The sequence below is a fragment of the Xiphias gladius genome, chromosome 12 (assembly GCF_016859285.1).
Source record: "Xiphias gladius isolate SHS-SW01 ecotype Sanya breed wild chromosome 12, ASM1685928v1, whole genome shotgun sequence".
In the NCBI taxonomy this organism is placed as follows: domain Eukaryota; kingdom Metazoa; phylum Chordata; class Actinopteri; order Istiophoriformes; family Xiphiidae; genus Xiphias; species Xiphias gladius.
The window spans coordinates 1,829,009-1,846,556 of record NC_053411.1 but is presented as its reverse complement, the minus strand read 5'-3'; the positions used below and the strand labels follow the sequence as shown (position 1 = coordinate 1,846,556).

The 17,548-nt window shown below is 37.9% G+C and overlaps 1 protein-coding gene across 1 annotated transcript in view; it reads right to left on the bottom strand.

Moving 5' to 3' along the window:
* adam19a (ADAM metallopeptidase domain 19a) overlaps positions 1-17,548 on the bottom strand; it is a 206,338-nt gene that overhangs the window by 173,540 nt on the left and 15,250 nt on the right. The window contains exon 2 of the mRNA XM_040140979.1: positions 502-581. Within this exon, the coding sequence (XP_039996913.1) occupies positions 502-581 (80 nt within the window). The remainder of the gene's footprint in view (positions 1-501; positions 582-17,548) is intronic.

Here is a 17,548-nt window from a genome sequence, read left to right as displayed (position 1 = left end):
TCACATCACTGACGCAGCTACACCTTGCTATTCCAACCTAAACCTTTCCCAAATGCTGCTGCACTTCACCTGATAAGGAACTTTTTAGGGACAGTTTTACAAACTAAGAACTCTATTGTAAATATCCGGTTGATAGTGTTTTTAGGTTAAAACTGCCAGTTCTTTTGACTGTTGGCAATAAAAAAATATGATTTTTTTTTTTGCCCCCATGACCTTAATAGGTCTCACAACTGGTAAGCCTCTAGCAATAGGAAAAATGATTGTGTGTGGCTGGGTTTGTACAACAGTTTAATCTTGTTAGATGTTCTAAACAGCAGGCTTTTGGGTCCACAAAAACACTTTAGACTTTTACTCTTGTAACAAGCCAGATATATCAGTCTAATCATAACAGTTAACCCAGTGGCCAAAGGCAAGGCAGTTGTAGTGTTTAGCTGCTTTTGATGTGGCGGGATGAGCGCCAGTGAAACAAAGGTCAAAGCAAAGGTTGATGAGATATCTGACCTGTGTCAAGGTTTCAGCCTCCCTCTTGATTCGGCCTTGAGAAAGCCACTTTGCCGTCACTATCCTTCCCCTCCTCAGTCCTGGAGGACACAAAACAGGAGGGAGATTAATAGGATGTAGGAATGCTTACATAGACTGTATCATTACATATGAGGCGGGTCAACACAGATCGGAAACACTCACGGTTAAGAGGTTAGAATGAGCAATGAAATCAACAGGGCCAACTGCACAGTGTAGTGTCATTATGCCATTGAGAAAAAAAGCAAACAGGGTTACAATGAAAGTAAACTGTGACATGTTGGGGAAACTATTCAGTTTCAATGTAGATAGACTGGTAAACATGGCATTGCATGGTAGATGTGGTGTAACAGTGGTGTAACTTCACACAGCAAATATCCAGTATTTCATGAGTGAGGCAACTGTTTAAACCATCATCTATTAACTACATTGATAACATGATGAGATGCATTAGGATCCGTCCGATTTAGCTCTGCAGGTGATCGACTGATCAATTATATCGTACTTTCACTTTGTTATCAATCAGAGGGGAAAACAAACATCCTGAGTTAGGCAAAGTAGAGACAAAGAGACCAGTCAATCATAATTGAGTGAGAAAAAATGATGCTGCAATGACACCAGGCTAAAGTGAGCATGAATTCCCAGTCTTAATCACGTCTGCTAGCCAAATTCCTGGGGGAAACCCTGAACTCCTGTGGCCAGGCACATAAAATCATACGTAGATTCACAGCAAAAATATGCATATGCATTCTTTCTGACAGCTTTATCAGGCCGTTCGTAAACATGGTTCAAATCTCAATCATCATGAAAGCTGACACATGCACGAGCCTGATTTCCACTCCTACAGCTATCCATAGATAGATCCAGACACTTCCTTAATCACCTGTTTATATAATCAATACCCAGTATGCTCCAAAATTCTTTTGACCTGTATAAAGATTAAACAATTATTTGTTCAATCAATAAATCAAGCAAAAATTGTGGAAAAAATGCAAAACATTCTGTAGTTCTAACTTCTTAAATGAGAGAATTTTCTGCTTTTCTTTGTCATATATAATTGCAAAATTACTAGTTTTGGATGTTGGTCAAACAAAACAAGACATTTGATGGCATTGCCTTGGGCTTTGGAAGCCTTGATGCGTATTTTTTCACCATCTCATCATTTTACACTCCACTGACTAAACAATCAAAAAAATAACCATCAGATAATAATACAAATAATAATATTATAATAAAGAAAATATTTGCAGTGCTAGAAGTGTTACTGTTACTGACAACAGCAGCAAAGAACACGAGTAAGTTCCCAGATTGTATTACATCAGCAAGGATCTCCAACAGTGCAGCCATCAGTATGCAAGACCAATACATAACATTTTAATGAATTCATCACATGTACATGAAACCATCTCCAGCAGTATTACTGTATATTAATCATGACTGAACATTAGTGGCTAATCATTGAATTAGTTTAAAGCACTCCTAAAAAAATTTAAACCTGCAATATCTGATATTTTTGGCCACCTGGGAGCAGCTGAAACAAGTTGTGAACACGACAATTACATTTCATCACCTTTTAGTTGATATGTTGAGCTTATTTCCACATCCAACAGTTGCAGATCAAAATTATCATTAATTTGGAGTGGCATTGTTTCCACCTGGCGACAAGTCCAAAATTCACTCACAGCTGCCTACTGCAGCTGAACACGACACGAGAGCGGTGAGAGTGACCCAAAACGGTCAAAGGTGTGACTGGACAGCTACACGATGAGCTGAAACTCACTATAAAGCTCCTTAAGGCTGAGGGGAGCTCCAGATTGAGCTGATAATAGGTTCATCACTACAAGAGAACCATTTCACATTTTCACATTGTTTTTCCATTGTAATTTGATACATTATTACAAGTATATCAATTATAGCCATTTACTTGCATTTTACAGATGACTGTGTGGACTGCACAAGCATCATGAATAATTGATGAACTTGGCGAACATCCTAAACAAATATTTTATTTTTATAATGTTTTATTATCAGATTCAATCTGTAATCTAATTTTTCGATCATGTTACACACATTAGTGAAAGAAGATAAAGTCAGATGCTCAGGGCAGAGTAGCAAACATTCAATTAAAATGAACGATGACAGGCAATTAGATGTGAATTTGATTTGATAAATTTCTTCTATATCATTCATTGCAGCATTAGAAATGCTCATGGTTATTTATTAGTTTTTCAAGACCCCCCAAACTCGAAATTTTGTTGCTTCCAGGGGAGCTAAGGTCCCCCTTGGGTGAGCTAAGCCACCTCATGCTCCCCAGTAATTTCGAACACTGATGTGGCCCCCGCTGACAGACCTCAGTGTTCAGTAACAATTCAGTTACTGTGAGCGCAGGAACCCATATACATTCAAGTCAAATTTGCACCATCATTGTCTCATGTCTACACGTGACAATGGCCTATCACCAAATATCTATCTTCATAAAAGCTAATTAAAAGCTGAAAATAAATATGCCACAGTCACTGGAGAAGTATTATTTTCTCGCGTTCTGTTTCAGCATTCTTACTGGCTTGATTTGAGTCAATGCACCAGTGCAGTTCTGTGGAATAATGGCTCCCATTTTCACTGAGCAAAGACTTCAACAGGATGACTAGATTAGGTCAGGTGCATTATGAGCTCACTTCAAACTGACAAAAGCACTTCTCAGAACATTGAATTTAAACAAATGATTCATACATATCGGCCAGGGCGGCTATACATTCTATCACAGATAACTCTGGAACATCACCATTTTATTGTAGCAGGAAAGCAATGAAGAGAACAGGTGGAAGGGCTTTCAGAACTTTCATTTCAACTCTGGTGAACATTTAGCTGATATCATCTGAAAGACAGAACACGATACAATATAAGGCTGGAGTGTAATGGGCTTATAAAAGAACACACAGTTGGCCAAGCAAAAATGAAGACAGTAAAACAACCTTTTGTATGAATCTTTTCCATTTTAACCAAATGAATAACACAAGGTTTTTAAAGCAGGTGCCAACAGGTCCCAATCAACTCACCCACACCAGCTCATGGAGCCAGACACAGAAGCATAGAAATGATCTCCACTCTGCGTAACACTAATGGTAATTTTAACTCTGGAGTCCAGGCTGTTGGGTACTTTTGCTGGTGGGGTCGAGAACATGAGGGAAGAATTGATGATGTAGGTGTATCGAGCGGTGCGTTATTTTGTATGTGCAAAGAATGTATCATTCAAAGAGAAATGATAACTTCTACAACTTTTTTTTTTACCCAAATTGGATTAAGTCATTTTATCAATAGATAAATAGCGTCATTTTTTGACTATTTAATATAAAAGTTTAGCTAGATGTCACAGGAGATTATAATATTTCTTACACAGGTTTTATTGTCAGCCTAAAAGCAATGTCAGATCTTACTGATACTTGATTGGATCATGTGAATTCAGTTAAATAGTTTTTATTATTTTATTACATTATTACAAAGCCTTCAACATTACTGAACATAAGGTAAGTTTCTTTTACAATGTCTTAAGTTGCTTTGATACATTTTATTAAGGTATCAATATTTCTTTTGTTATTAAGTTCAACACCCAATGATCTGTCAGTGAGCCCAATGAGACCAGTCACTGACATGCACATAGCAAGTTCTCATGCACACCCCGAATGACAGGTACACAGAGAGGGCCAGTAAAGAGACATATAGGGCCTGTAAAAACTTGATGGATTTTTCAACGGTCCACAACCCGTTGAATGAGGCTTGATTCTTCAGCCATGCGTTGCCTATTGGGCCCTCAACAATGTCACTGTCGAGAACAGGTACCCCCTTCCATTCACATCCACTGCTTTTGAACTGTTACAGGGTCCCACCATCTTCACTAACTAGATTTCAGAAATGCTTACCATCTAGTTCGCTTCAAAGACAGGTTGAGTGAAAAACAGTGTTCAGCACTCCTCGTGGTCACTATGAGTACCCTGCCTTTTGGTCTTACTAACACTCCAGCTGTGTTTCAGGCTGTCTCAGTTGATCCCATACTAAGTAAGTATTCAGACTCCTTTTTTTCACATTATTTATGTTGCAGCCAAATGCTAAAATCTTTTAAATATATTTTACCCCTCATTAATCTACACTCAATACCCCATAATGACAGGGCCAAAACAGAATTTTTTTACAAATTTATTAAAAAAGAACACCTGAAATATCACATTGACAAATGTATTCAGACCCTTTCCTCAGCACTTAGTTGAAGCACCTTTGGCAGCGATTACAGCCTCGAGTCTTCTTGGGTATGACGAGGCAAGCTTTGCAGACCCTGGATTTGGGGATTTTCTGCCATTCTTCTCTGCAGCTTCTCTCAAGTTCTGTCAGGCTGTACGGGGATCGTTGGTGGACAGCCATTTTCAGGTCTCCAGAAATGTTTGATTTGGTTCAAGTCAGGGCTCTGGGTGGGCCACTCAAGGACATTCACAGAGTTGTCCCTAAGCAACCCCTTCACTGTCTTGGCTCTGTGCTTAGGGTCATTGTCCTGTTGGAAGGTGAACCTTTGGCCCAGACTGAGGTCCTGAGCGCTCTGGACCAGGTTTTCACTAAGGATTGCTCCATTCAGCTTTCCCTCAAACCTGACCAGTCTCCCTGTCCCTGTTGCTGAAAAACATCCCCACAGCATGATTCTGCCACCACCATGCTTCAACGTTTGGATGGTATTGGGCAGGTGATAAAGGTTCCTGGTTTCCTCCAGACAACACACTTAGAATTGAGGCCACACAGTTCCATTTTGGTTTTCATCAGACCAGAGAATATTGTTACTCACAGTCTGAGAGTCCTTTAGGTGAGTTTTTGCAAAGTCCAAGCGGCTTTCTCTTTTCTTTCACTGAGGAGATGCTTCCATCTGGCGACTCTGCCATAAAGTCCAGATCATTGGAGTGCTGTAGTGATGGTTGTCCTTCTGGAATTTTCTCACACAGTATCTCTCAAGCTCAGCAAGAGCGACCATTGGGTTCTTGGTCACTTCTGTTACCAAGGCCCCTCTCCCCCGATTGCCCAGTTTGGCCAGGCAGCCAGCTCTACAAAGAGTCCTGGTTGTTAAAAACCTCTTCCATTTAAGAATTACGGAGGCCACTGTGCTCGGCAAGGGAACCTTCAATGCAGCAGAAATTTTTCTGTAGCCTCCCCCAGATCTGTACCTCCACACAATCCTGTTTCTGAGCTCTGGAGGCAGTTCCTTTGACCTCATTCCTTGGCTTTTGCTCTGAAATGCATTGTCTTGTGAGACTTATATAGATAGGTGTGTGCCTTTCCAAATCAATCAATCAATTGAATTTACCACAGGTGAACCCCAATCTCAAAGATGATCAAGAGAAATGTGATAAATTTCAAGTGTAATAGCAAATCTGAATATTGTAATATGTCATTTTTAATAGATTAGCAAAAAATTCTAAAATTCTGTTTTTGATTTGTCATTATGGGGTATTCATTGTAGATTCATGAGGGGGAAAATTAATTTAAATTATTTTAGCATAAGGCTGCAACATAACAAAATGTGTAAAATGTGAAGGGGTCTAAACAGTTTTCTGAATGCACTGTTCTCCAATTTGTTAAGCTCTCAATTGAATATTTTATCACATCTTTTAATATCTTCTCAATTTTTTTTATTGGCAAAGAGCGAAGTACAAAGTTTTTTGGTAGTCATGCAGCTGAACAGCACAGCAAATAGCTTCAGTTCTTTGAATATCATTCTTTTAAACTTTTTTTAGTTCTTAAATGTTAGGTTGATTAAAACTATGGATGTCCCGAGCAGGTTTCTTTGGCCCCATTCCCAATCTAAGTCCTTTACTAATCGGTCTCTGCCAATACCTAGCCGTAAATGAATCTGACACATTGAAATAACAGCTGTAGAAGACTAGATCTGACATACCTTATTTTTTAAGAGCTTCTTCATTCTAATACTGAAAGTCCTCTTTCAAAAATATTAAATTGATCATCTTAAATCACGGATATGATACAAATGATAAATGATAAATGATTGAAAGCCACACTATACATACGTACATATTGTGTATTTTGCTTACAAAATCTCGCGAAATCCTACTTTATGCTTATTGACTCAAAAATAGTGTATTGGATTAACAGGTTTAATAGGTCCCACTGAGCAATACTGCTCTCTAAGCCATTTATCCTTTTAGCTAGCATCTAACTGGACTAAGATACTCACTGGAAAAGTTAATCATACGGCTTTAACAATAGTTCACAGTAAGGGAGCCTCACAAGTCACCAAAGGTCTCTGCCATGTTCTTGTCACCTCCTAACAAGCCTTAAATTACTGCAGGGGCCTGAAAGGCACTCGTCGCTCTGTTTGTGCAGTAATCCATTAAGCTGTCTCATTGTCAAGCAAACTTTGTGTATTGTGCATTCTGCATAGCTAAATAACACCTCCACGAAGGCTCGGCACAGGGAACGTCTGCTGTGGTATTTGCTTGATATAAAAAGAGCAACCCGAGGTGAATTTGACTTTGGAAATCAAAAGCTCATAGCCTCGTTTCTTCAAGATGAGTAAGATCAAATGCTTCAACCCCCAAGCAAAGGTCAACATTAACCGCAGATAACATTGAAAAGAATTCATAAAATGTCAGCGGTTCTTTGCCTAGTATTGCTACAGACAGGGAGGGGAAAACATTTCTGTGACATTCAAGGATTTCAGAGAAGGGGCAAGCAAAAATAATGAGTTTAGCAGAGTGGAATGTAAATAAGTGGATGTCTCTGGTTTCTTGAGATGTGGATCCTGTCTTGTCCATCTGTTTTCCCCTCTAGCATGGTACTGCACATTTTGTCCATAATGTCGCATGCTTTGCTAATTTGTATTTCCATTACATCCTCATATGAGGGGGCAACTAATCTTGGTTCAGTGTGGGGCCATGCTATGTCAACATTAGGGTAAAGTGACTGCTTCAAAATATGTGGTTATGCAACCACTTTTAAGAGACTAACTTTACTTTTAGTTGCTTTTACACAAATACACACATATATAAACACGTAAACACATATATACACATGTACACATATACATATCCATACATACATACATACACATACATACATACACATACATATACACACGTATACATATATACACGTGTATACACGTATACATATATATATATATATACAAACGTATACATACATATATATATACAAACGTATACATATATACATATACACAAACGTATACATGTATATATATACACATATAAATATATATATATATACATGTCTACATATATATATACATGTATACATATATATACATATATACATGTATACATATATACATATACATATATATACACATGTATACATATATACATACATATATATACACATGTATACATATACATACATACATATATATACACATGTATACATATATACATACATACATATATATACACATGTATACACATATACATATATATACACACATGTATACACATATACATATATATACACATGTATACATATACATACATATATATACATATACATAAATATACATATACATATATATACATATACATATACATACACATATATATATATACACACATATATATACACACATATATATACATATACATATACATATATACATATATATATACATATACATACACACATATACACACACATACACATATATATAACACATACATACACACACATACACATATATATAACACACACATACACACACACATACAGTCTCTAGGCTACTTTAGTTGCCACTAGCATAACATATCCCTCATCTCTGAAATGTTGGCAATTAAGTTGCCTTGTGGGTAACATAGGCACCAGGTTTTGACAAGGCATGCAATATCTCTGGTGCTGCACCAGTTTTGATTTTTTTCAAAATGTTCAACATGAGTCTGACAATGTTATTGAAATGCAATGCTAAATCGGTGCAGTACTCTTCCAGGGGCTTTAGGTACTGCAGCCTGGGTGATCTCAGTTTCCCAGTATGTCATCATGGTAAGCAAGACCTTTTCCCATGCTGTTCTTGCTGTATTGAAACACTTGAGTTATCCACACATTACAAGCTATGATCATGGTTGCTTACAGTGCAGCACAGCAAAGATATAACAACGCAATGGAATGCACAATGCACAATGTAGTCCTCCCCCCAGCCCCCACATCTGCATATGGATGCCCCGTCATTCTACTTGAGTTTACATGGAAAATTATGGTTATTGCAGTGTTTCCTTGGGCTTTTACAAGTACTCTAATGGAATATATATACTGTCTAGTATTGATCTGAGACTAGAAAAAAAAAGGGAGCTTTGTTCTGATAGAGCAGTCTATACTAGTTACTGCAGATACAGTAGCTGCTGCACAAGTTTGCTTTTCTGCTATAGTGGAAGGATTCAGTACATGTTACCTCATCCTGGAAATCCCAGTCCAAACTAAGCGCTTACAGCATTTGATACACTTTAAAAGCTTTCCAAGCTTCAGAACAATTCATATCTCACATTGTCTTTAGCTCCATTTTTCAGATAGGGTCAAGAGAGTGTTTGGGTTGTTGCCCAAAATGTGACCCAGAAAAGAATTAACATCTGTATTCAATATTCATTCACGGCCACAATCAAAAAATGACTCATTGGTGTGGAGACTCTGGCATTATGGCATCATCTTTGCAGAAAACAGCTGGCTGATAGCTTCAGCAGAGGCATCAGACGTTGGAGGGCTCTCCATTACACAACCCTCCCTAAATGAATGACTACGGCTCGAAGAGGCTTTGGGGTGCTTAATGAACACCAGGTACATGCAAAATACAACCTCATAGCCAAAAAATCACTGCTGTTCATTGCTTCACTTATTCTGGTTAAAACACTTCCACAAAGTCTCCGGTGAAGCTTTTCAATTTCAAATTCACTTTGTGTGACAATGTGTGTGAGGTGTCTGTCTGGTGGTATATGTGTGCTGGATAAGCCGATCTCCCCCATTCTGCGGGAGAAGAATAAGGCAGCAGTGGATGGACGGATGGATGAATGCATGGATGGGTGGATGGAAGGGGATAAGGAAAGGCAAAACGGATGAGAGGGGCCACTCCTCTAACCAAGATCCTTAACGTCATTCCCCAGTTTAGCAGTGAGCTCATTGGATACACCATCTTATCCACCTACTCAAACGCCAACCATGGGGCATCCGTTAACAGTCAGAGACAGAGGATAGAGCTCTCTATGGTAAATGATCCTTTAAATGCTTCTTTTCATGTCTTCTCATGTCATGTTCCTCACCCTCTTCTCTGTCTTGTCTCCTTTTACAGCTCTGTTAATACTGCTGGATAGTTTTACATCTGGCTGTGTGGAAAGCGGAGGCTGCAGAGCAATGAGTAGCTTCAAAGTTTCACAGCATTCTGACCTCTACAACCAATTTGAAGCAGGAGAACGATAAGTTGGACAAAGTTTGAGAGAGGCAGTTCAACATATCTTCCACAACAACTGCCACTGGCTCCAAAGAAAATCAATTTATGTTTAAGAAGGTGTTATACTCCATACAGTGGGTTTTTTAGTTCCTCGACAAGTTGGTGGCTTCATGAAAATCTCATGATGGAAAAAGGTTAAGAGGTTAAGCTCAGCCTCTCGCAGCTCCCACAAGAACAGCAGCCCTCTTTCCTGGATTTAAAACCCACATTTAAAGTGGAGCATTGTCTGAACCCAGTTTAAAGTCAAAACATTGACAAAGCTGGAGGGCTCTGAGAAACTGTATTACATGATGTAATCCACAATGGACTTTGGGGAGTCATTAAGGAAAGTTTGCCACTAATTAGGCAGAATCTCTTTGCTATTTTACACTCATTCTCAACTAAAACTGAGAAGTGAACTAAGATAGAAGTTATCATCGTGAGCCTGTGAGATCTTCTGACCTCTCTTTCTCCATGTTAATACAAAACACTCATTGCGGGTGTGTTTCCGCACTGCAATTCCAGGAGATCACCTGCCCAACAAACAGTATGGCTAGTGCTGTGACGTGTCCATGAATTTCCTTCACTGAGTTTCTGTAAGTGTTGTTCTTATCTTTTTACAACCACAGTGGCTATTACTAATTCTAACTACTTACTTCCAGAAAAATAAAGCACCCCAGCAATTTTACATGTCAAAGTGAATTTACAAGTGACTGGGAGTACTATTCAGCCTTTGAAAACAGTTGTTTAATGTGGCTCTGCAGGACCTTTGTCTTTTCTAAGAAAATAACCTTATGATGTCATCAGGGTCATTTCGGCTTGGGTTTCCAGATGTCAAATTTCTAACATCATGTAGTTGCAGTTGTTTGTAACTATGCAAAGTGGTGGAAGTAGCCCCGCCTTCTTTCTCACCTTCACAGGCCTGGACAATCATTGCGTGAAATTGAGATTCTTGTCATATTGTCAGTTTTTGATAGTTACAAATGTTGTTGGATGTAGACCTCAAATCTGACCACTGAAGGGGAGGAGGTTTAAGATGCCGTTCAACAATCTGACAAGCAATTCCACTGACCCACTGTTAAAGGACCCTGTTGAGTTTCAGCATGGGAATGATAGGATTCAATGTTTTTGGAATTTTGATCCGAACTAGGGACTAAAAGGCAAAGTATCTAAGTTAGAAGCTGACCAATACATCAGCAGGCCAATATTATCGTATGATGGCAACCTACAACAGATACAGTTAAGTGCATAAGTATTTGGACAGTGAAACAATTTTTGTAATTTTGCCTCTGTACAAAACCGCGATGGATTTGAAATGAGAACTCAAGATGTGACTGAAGTATAGATTTTCAACTTTAAATTCAAAAAGGTTTAACAAAAGTATTGCATTAACTGTGTAGGAATTACAGCCATTTTTATACATAGTCCCTAATTTTCAGAGGCTCAAAAGCATTTGGAGAATTGACAGACAATTACTTTCATGGCCAGATGTGGCCTGTTCTCTCGTTATTTCATGGGAAACTAAGCAGATAAAATGTCTGAAAAACTGTGTGCAGGTGTACCAAGGAGAACGTATACATATATACACGTGTATACACGTATATAAGGCACAGGGTGGTCACAGCAATTATTGATTTGATTTAGGTTTTCTCCATTTACTGCACTTTTTATGAAGTTAATTGATAAATAAGAACTATTCATTATTTTAGAAATCATCCTCACTTTACTTTTAGTGCCTAAGACTTCGGCACAGTACTGTATGTCAGCCAGTAAGTGCATAACAAAAAAGGTCAAACATAGATATGTTGGAGTTCATTTAGAAACAGCAATTTCTCCAGCAGACAACACAAACAATTTTATTTTTCCATTGTAAAATGTCCTACTCAATACATATTGTGTCTAGGTTACAAATCTTTCATAACGAAATTCTAGGTTTTTCTTTTGAAAAATGTGTATTAAGGTTAGGCTAAAAAAAAAAAAAAAAGGGCTATCAGCCAAAATATGTCAGCCTATAGAATCCAGTGTCTGTCGGCCTCATTTGACAGTTCCTTTTTGAAATCACTCTCTTCCAAGTTCCCTAAATATTCACTCAGTTAAGTGATTACTTTACTTTTGGATTACTGGGCTTTGGTGCATACTGTCTAAATGCAAAGTATCAGCCTCAAGGTCAAACAAGGACTTGCATGCTATGCCATCACCCTGCCTGTCCCATTTGTCCCTGCGTCTTTGTATGCTGAACTATTTCAAAAACAAAACAATCTAAATTTCTGCATATTATTTATCCCTGCTATGCCAAAATTTATATCCATTAAGGATCATGAATGGAATAACAAAATTATGTATATTCCATGGAAGCCTGTAATTTGAAATAATATGACACAGCATGGTCTTTGTTCATTATGAGGCTTTTACCTGCTGTAGGCTACTCTAATTTCATGCAATTACATGAGATTATATTAAATAGCTTTAACATTTTGGAAAAAGTGGAAAATAAACCACAAAATGTAGTATGTTTTTATTTTCTTGCCAATATAAAATCAAAGTTTGGTGATTCTTCAAGGAGCTTTCAGAAAAAGCATCCACCGACTTTAATAAATACATCCAAAACACTTGAATTAATTAATTACTCCAGATAATGTGTCTTGTTTTGTCTTTTGTCTGCTTAAGTAGGCAAAGGTATTTATGCAATTTCTCCACTGGAGTATACTACATAATGCATACAGTTTTTTTTTCACTCAAAGGCGGAATTTAAGTTGCTGTAAATTAGATGAAATTAAACTTCAATGATCCCAATGATTCAATGAGCAAAGTAGGTCATCGCAGCAACAAAGAAGAGCATATGCCTTATATGAATTGAAGATGAAGGTAATTACAGTAGAAAATACCAGAAAATCAGCAAATATATACATAAAAGGGGTCAGGAGAGTGGAGAAATGTGCTTTCTCTGCTGTAGACAGTCACAACACGTTTTTTCTTTAATTGTGGAAGCCAGCTTTATAATTGCAACAATTTTTCTCCACCTTTAGTAAATTAAACACCTCAGTGACCAATGAGAAAGGTGGGAAACTTATCGTAACGTAAAAAAATTGAAATGCTCAAACAAAAAAGCCAATATTTGTATACTAAGGCTTTCACAATCTTGCAAGCTCTTTTTTCTGGCTGGTATTTCGCCTGCCATTTATTCTTTGGGAATTGTGTCCATGTGATTATCCCTAATTCAGATGCTTAGATGCGGAAGTTTTTTATGTTAGTCAGAAGATTAATAGTGGCCAAAGATTTGAGAACACAAAATTAGGTGGAAGCCATTTAATTTCAAAAGATCCAAACTGCGTTGATTTTGCTATAAATCGGCGAAATACTTTTCAATTATAGCCACATGCTAATGTTTGTGAATACTGTGAAGGACAAATGTACTTAAGACTATGTTGTCCAGGCCACAAAAAACACGATTTGGGCTTGTAATGCATTCACCAATAGCAAAAGTGATTCACTGCAGCAGTAGACTTTGAAAAGAAAGCACAGAAAATGACCATAAATAGTATAAATATTTTGGGTTGTAGTGAATAGCCGTTATGGAAAGAAGACATCCTTCACTGAGGAAAACACTTTTCATCATTGCTTTGTACTGACTGAATTGACCTGGACAGTGCGGACTGTTGCGTGTAACGTCTAGTTTTAGGAAGCATTAAATGGGCTGACAGAGCAGCTTCTGCAGCATGGACTGCTCTCCTCTGACAGCCTCTCTCAAACTTTTCTCGCACACTGGAAGTCAACTGACATACCAGTGTGGCAGTGAAGCATTGTTTCACCATATTACACAGACATATTTTCTCACTTACCTCCAGTGGTATCTAACAATGCAGACAGTTTCAGTTTTATTTGCCAAGGTTTTCAGATAGCTGTCTCTGAGATTTCTGCCTAAATCACAATAAATGGTTATGAATGGAATTTAATTTATGGTGCTCACAGCACTGAAAAATGACGTTTTACAAAATGAAACAGCAACATATCTTTTCAAAAAAAAGTCCTTGTTATTTTGGAAAATCCATACAACACGCTGTCAAAAACATTCAAAAACATTCGATGTTTCCATATTGGTCGCTGCACTTTCAAAAGGAACTTGCACATACAGTTACATCATCAGGGGACATTTACAGGCAGTGTTGCCAACTTAGAGCCTTTGTCACTAGATTTACCAATTTTTCAGATTTAGCGACTTCTCGCACATAGCGACAAATCTAGGGAGTTTTCGGACAAACCTTAGCTACTTTCCGTAGAAGAGAGTCACCAGTATTGCCCCGCAATTGCAAAGTCGGGCTTCCCCTCTGCGACCAACACCTCTCTCTTGACCGCACGGCAGCGGACACAGACACGAATGAGCTTCTAGCTTTCTCTCTAAATGATCATTTTACAAGTAAATATAGCTGAAATCACAGCACAGCCATTGTCTTTAGCTTATGTGTCTGGGGATTTTGTCAGACAACGTTGTTGTTATAAAAATCAGGATTATAGCAGGGCAGAGCAGCAGCTTGGAAATCGATCGGAAGTGAATGCTGGTTAACATGTAGTCTTAATGGGTTCAGTCACTATTTCTTGTTCCGTTGTCTGACAACAGAAACAGAAAAACATGTAAATGAGAACAGCTTTATTGGGAATTCAGCTCTAATAAATTACTGTATAGGGGAGCACAGAGAGTAGAAGACAAGCAAACAGCAAACGGTCCAGCCATATACTAGGTTTTGACCTTGTTTTTTTGGGTTTTGTTTGGTTTTGTTTTTTTGGAATAAGATGTTCCAATTCCATGAACTCTAATTTTATTGGGGGCTCGTTCTTAAAATGACCCCAGAGGAAGATATCACAACCCCTGGACAAATACAAGCAAACCCATCTACATGGCTAGATACCACATGTAATTTGTTATATTGCCCTTTTAGCTTAATTCAAACATGGACCATTCAACTCTTGCCATCTCTGATATGATGTTGTGATACAGTCTAATTTTTGACCTTTTATTAAGTTTGTTAGTGGACTAATGACACCTAAGAGCTACAATGCGTTTTAAATACTGACAGAACTCCATTCACTAACATATTCTTAGATCAGATAAAGACTTATGTGAAACATTCTCTTCAGTTTTTCACTGCATTTAAAAATAATTTTTCCATTGCAGAAAAACATGCTTACACTTAGCAAAAAAGCATACTAAAAAAGCACCCACCGAACGCATCATACACACACACACGGATATATATGTGGCACAGTGTATATTCAGGCTTCTTTAACACATCCTGTCCAAACAATCTGTCCTTGTTTTACTCTTTGTTCAGTCATTCGAGGACTAACAGCTTGTCCTTCTCTGTACCTCATATACACACCTCTTACATTCATATTATTAATTTTTTTATCTACTCTCTTTCTTCGTGGAGCCTGACTCTCAGCCAACATCGAAAGAAAGCCAGAGGATTCGCATTCACACCCAACACTTGCCCGGTGAGCTATCATGGCAGGGTGCTGGGGGAAACAATGAGAGGGATGATCTATATCTGACAGCTACACCAACGGCTGGAAGATAGAGAGAAGGAGGATGGGGCAGAGAAGTGAGCAGAAAAAGGAGGAATAATACACAGCAAATACTTTATCTTCTTGAGAAATGAAAGTGTGGATTCACTTTGTAAAAGTAGCAGAGAGGTGCTTTCTAGGGAGACAAAAAAAAAGAAAGAGATAAAGTGCCTAATGTCAATTGCAGGGGGCATTCAGCTGCTTTATGTAAACGGATTTAAACCCACCTCTGTTTGGCCTATTACCATCTATCTTTGCATTGTCTCTGACAAGAGATGCTGCCTATAATGACAGCTCTGGCCCTGTTTGCATTGTTGCTGCTTTACTGTTCCATATCATGTATGCCCAGTCCTACTGAAGAGATGAATTTCTTCTTCTTCTTTCCCCTGGGTTTAATGCCCAGTGTGGAGCTATAGAGAACTGAGATGGTACAACATACGCTTTCCTAGCCATCCAGTGCCAAATTGAATGTGAATGGATCATGTTTCTTTTGTTTGTTTTTTTTCTCCTTCTTCTTCTTTAACCTACTTTGGGGACATTTTATGAAACTGGGTATGGTGCTGGAAAGTTTATAGGACGGTAACGTGGAGAGAAAGTTAGACAGGGAAACGGGAGAGATGTCAGTTTTCCTCCCAAACTGAGATTGTACACTGAGAAACTGTATTCACAACTCCTGGAGTACAAACATAAAGCACCAAAAGTGGGCAGTGTAGCAGTGTAGCTGCATTTTTTTCACTGGGCATTGAGGACACTTTATTTTAGCACAACCAACAGCCTGATTAAAAGAAAAATCTTGTAGCAACTCATTTTTAGGATCTCCGTCTTCTGAAACGTTATTCAAAGGGCCAGAAGAATGACAAAAGTCACAGCGAGAGCCAATCATCTAACTCTCCTGTCCTATCCGGTCAGTAACTCCCAAGTCTTTCATGACATTGCTCTGTAATACACTTTATGTGTGCCTATATATTTGATGTTTAAAATAGTGCTCACATTTAAATGAGTTTTCATAGAAGTCTAACTCTGCTTTTAGTGGCTTCTGTTATTACTGACCAAACTTCAGCATTTGAATTACCATTATGAATTATACATCATGATTGTGCATGAATATTTATCTAAAAGGCAAGATATCTAAAAGTCATAAACAGATGAGAGAAAAAGCAGACATACTCAGCAGGTCATGATTTCAGGATGATTGGTTTGCATCTGTTTTGAGGACAACACCTATACTGCCTCACTTGGCAACAATCCGTCCAAAAAACCAACATAACCTGTGGATTTCCCCAAGGTTCAATCCCTGTGCCTGTGTTATTTAGCATATAGGTGCTTCCATTGAGCCAAATTATACAAAAAAATAAATAAAATCAATAAAAACACTTACCATAATTATGCAGACAACACCCAAATTTACCCTAACCTGTCATGAAGCAACCACAATCTAGGATTGCAAATAATGATTTTTTTGTTTGGTCTATTAAATGTTTAAAAAATTATGAAAAATGTCACAATTTGCTAAAGCCCAAAACGATCGAATTTGTTTATTTGTTGAATTTCCACTGCCCCTACAAGCTTCCTTTTTCTCCACACTTAATAAAAGCTTCACCTGCCTCAAAGTCCTAGACTGTCTCTCATTTAGCTATAGAGATATAAAGAATAATACATTAGAACTTCCACTGCACTTATACTTTAATTCGTCAAAAACAAAAGTATTTACAAAACACACACATAATCCATTCCAATTAGCCTGGGAATTGGGATTATATTAGCCTGGCAGGAGGCCCACGCTTTTTGAAATGAAACTAGCAAATTTTCTTGTTTCTCACCTATTTGGGGAAATGATAGTTTCAAACCAGGAACACGCAATATATTGGGATTCAAAAAGGACAATGTAAAATAAGAGACCTGTATAAAGATGATTCCAACAGTTAGTAGATAAATATAACTTTCCTAGGAGATACTTCTTCAAATGATTACAGATTAGGAGCTTCATAAATTCCCAAATTA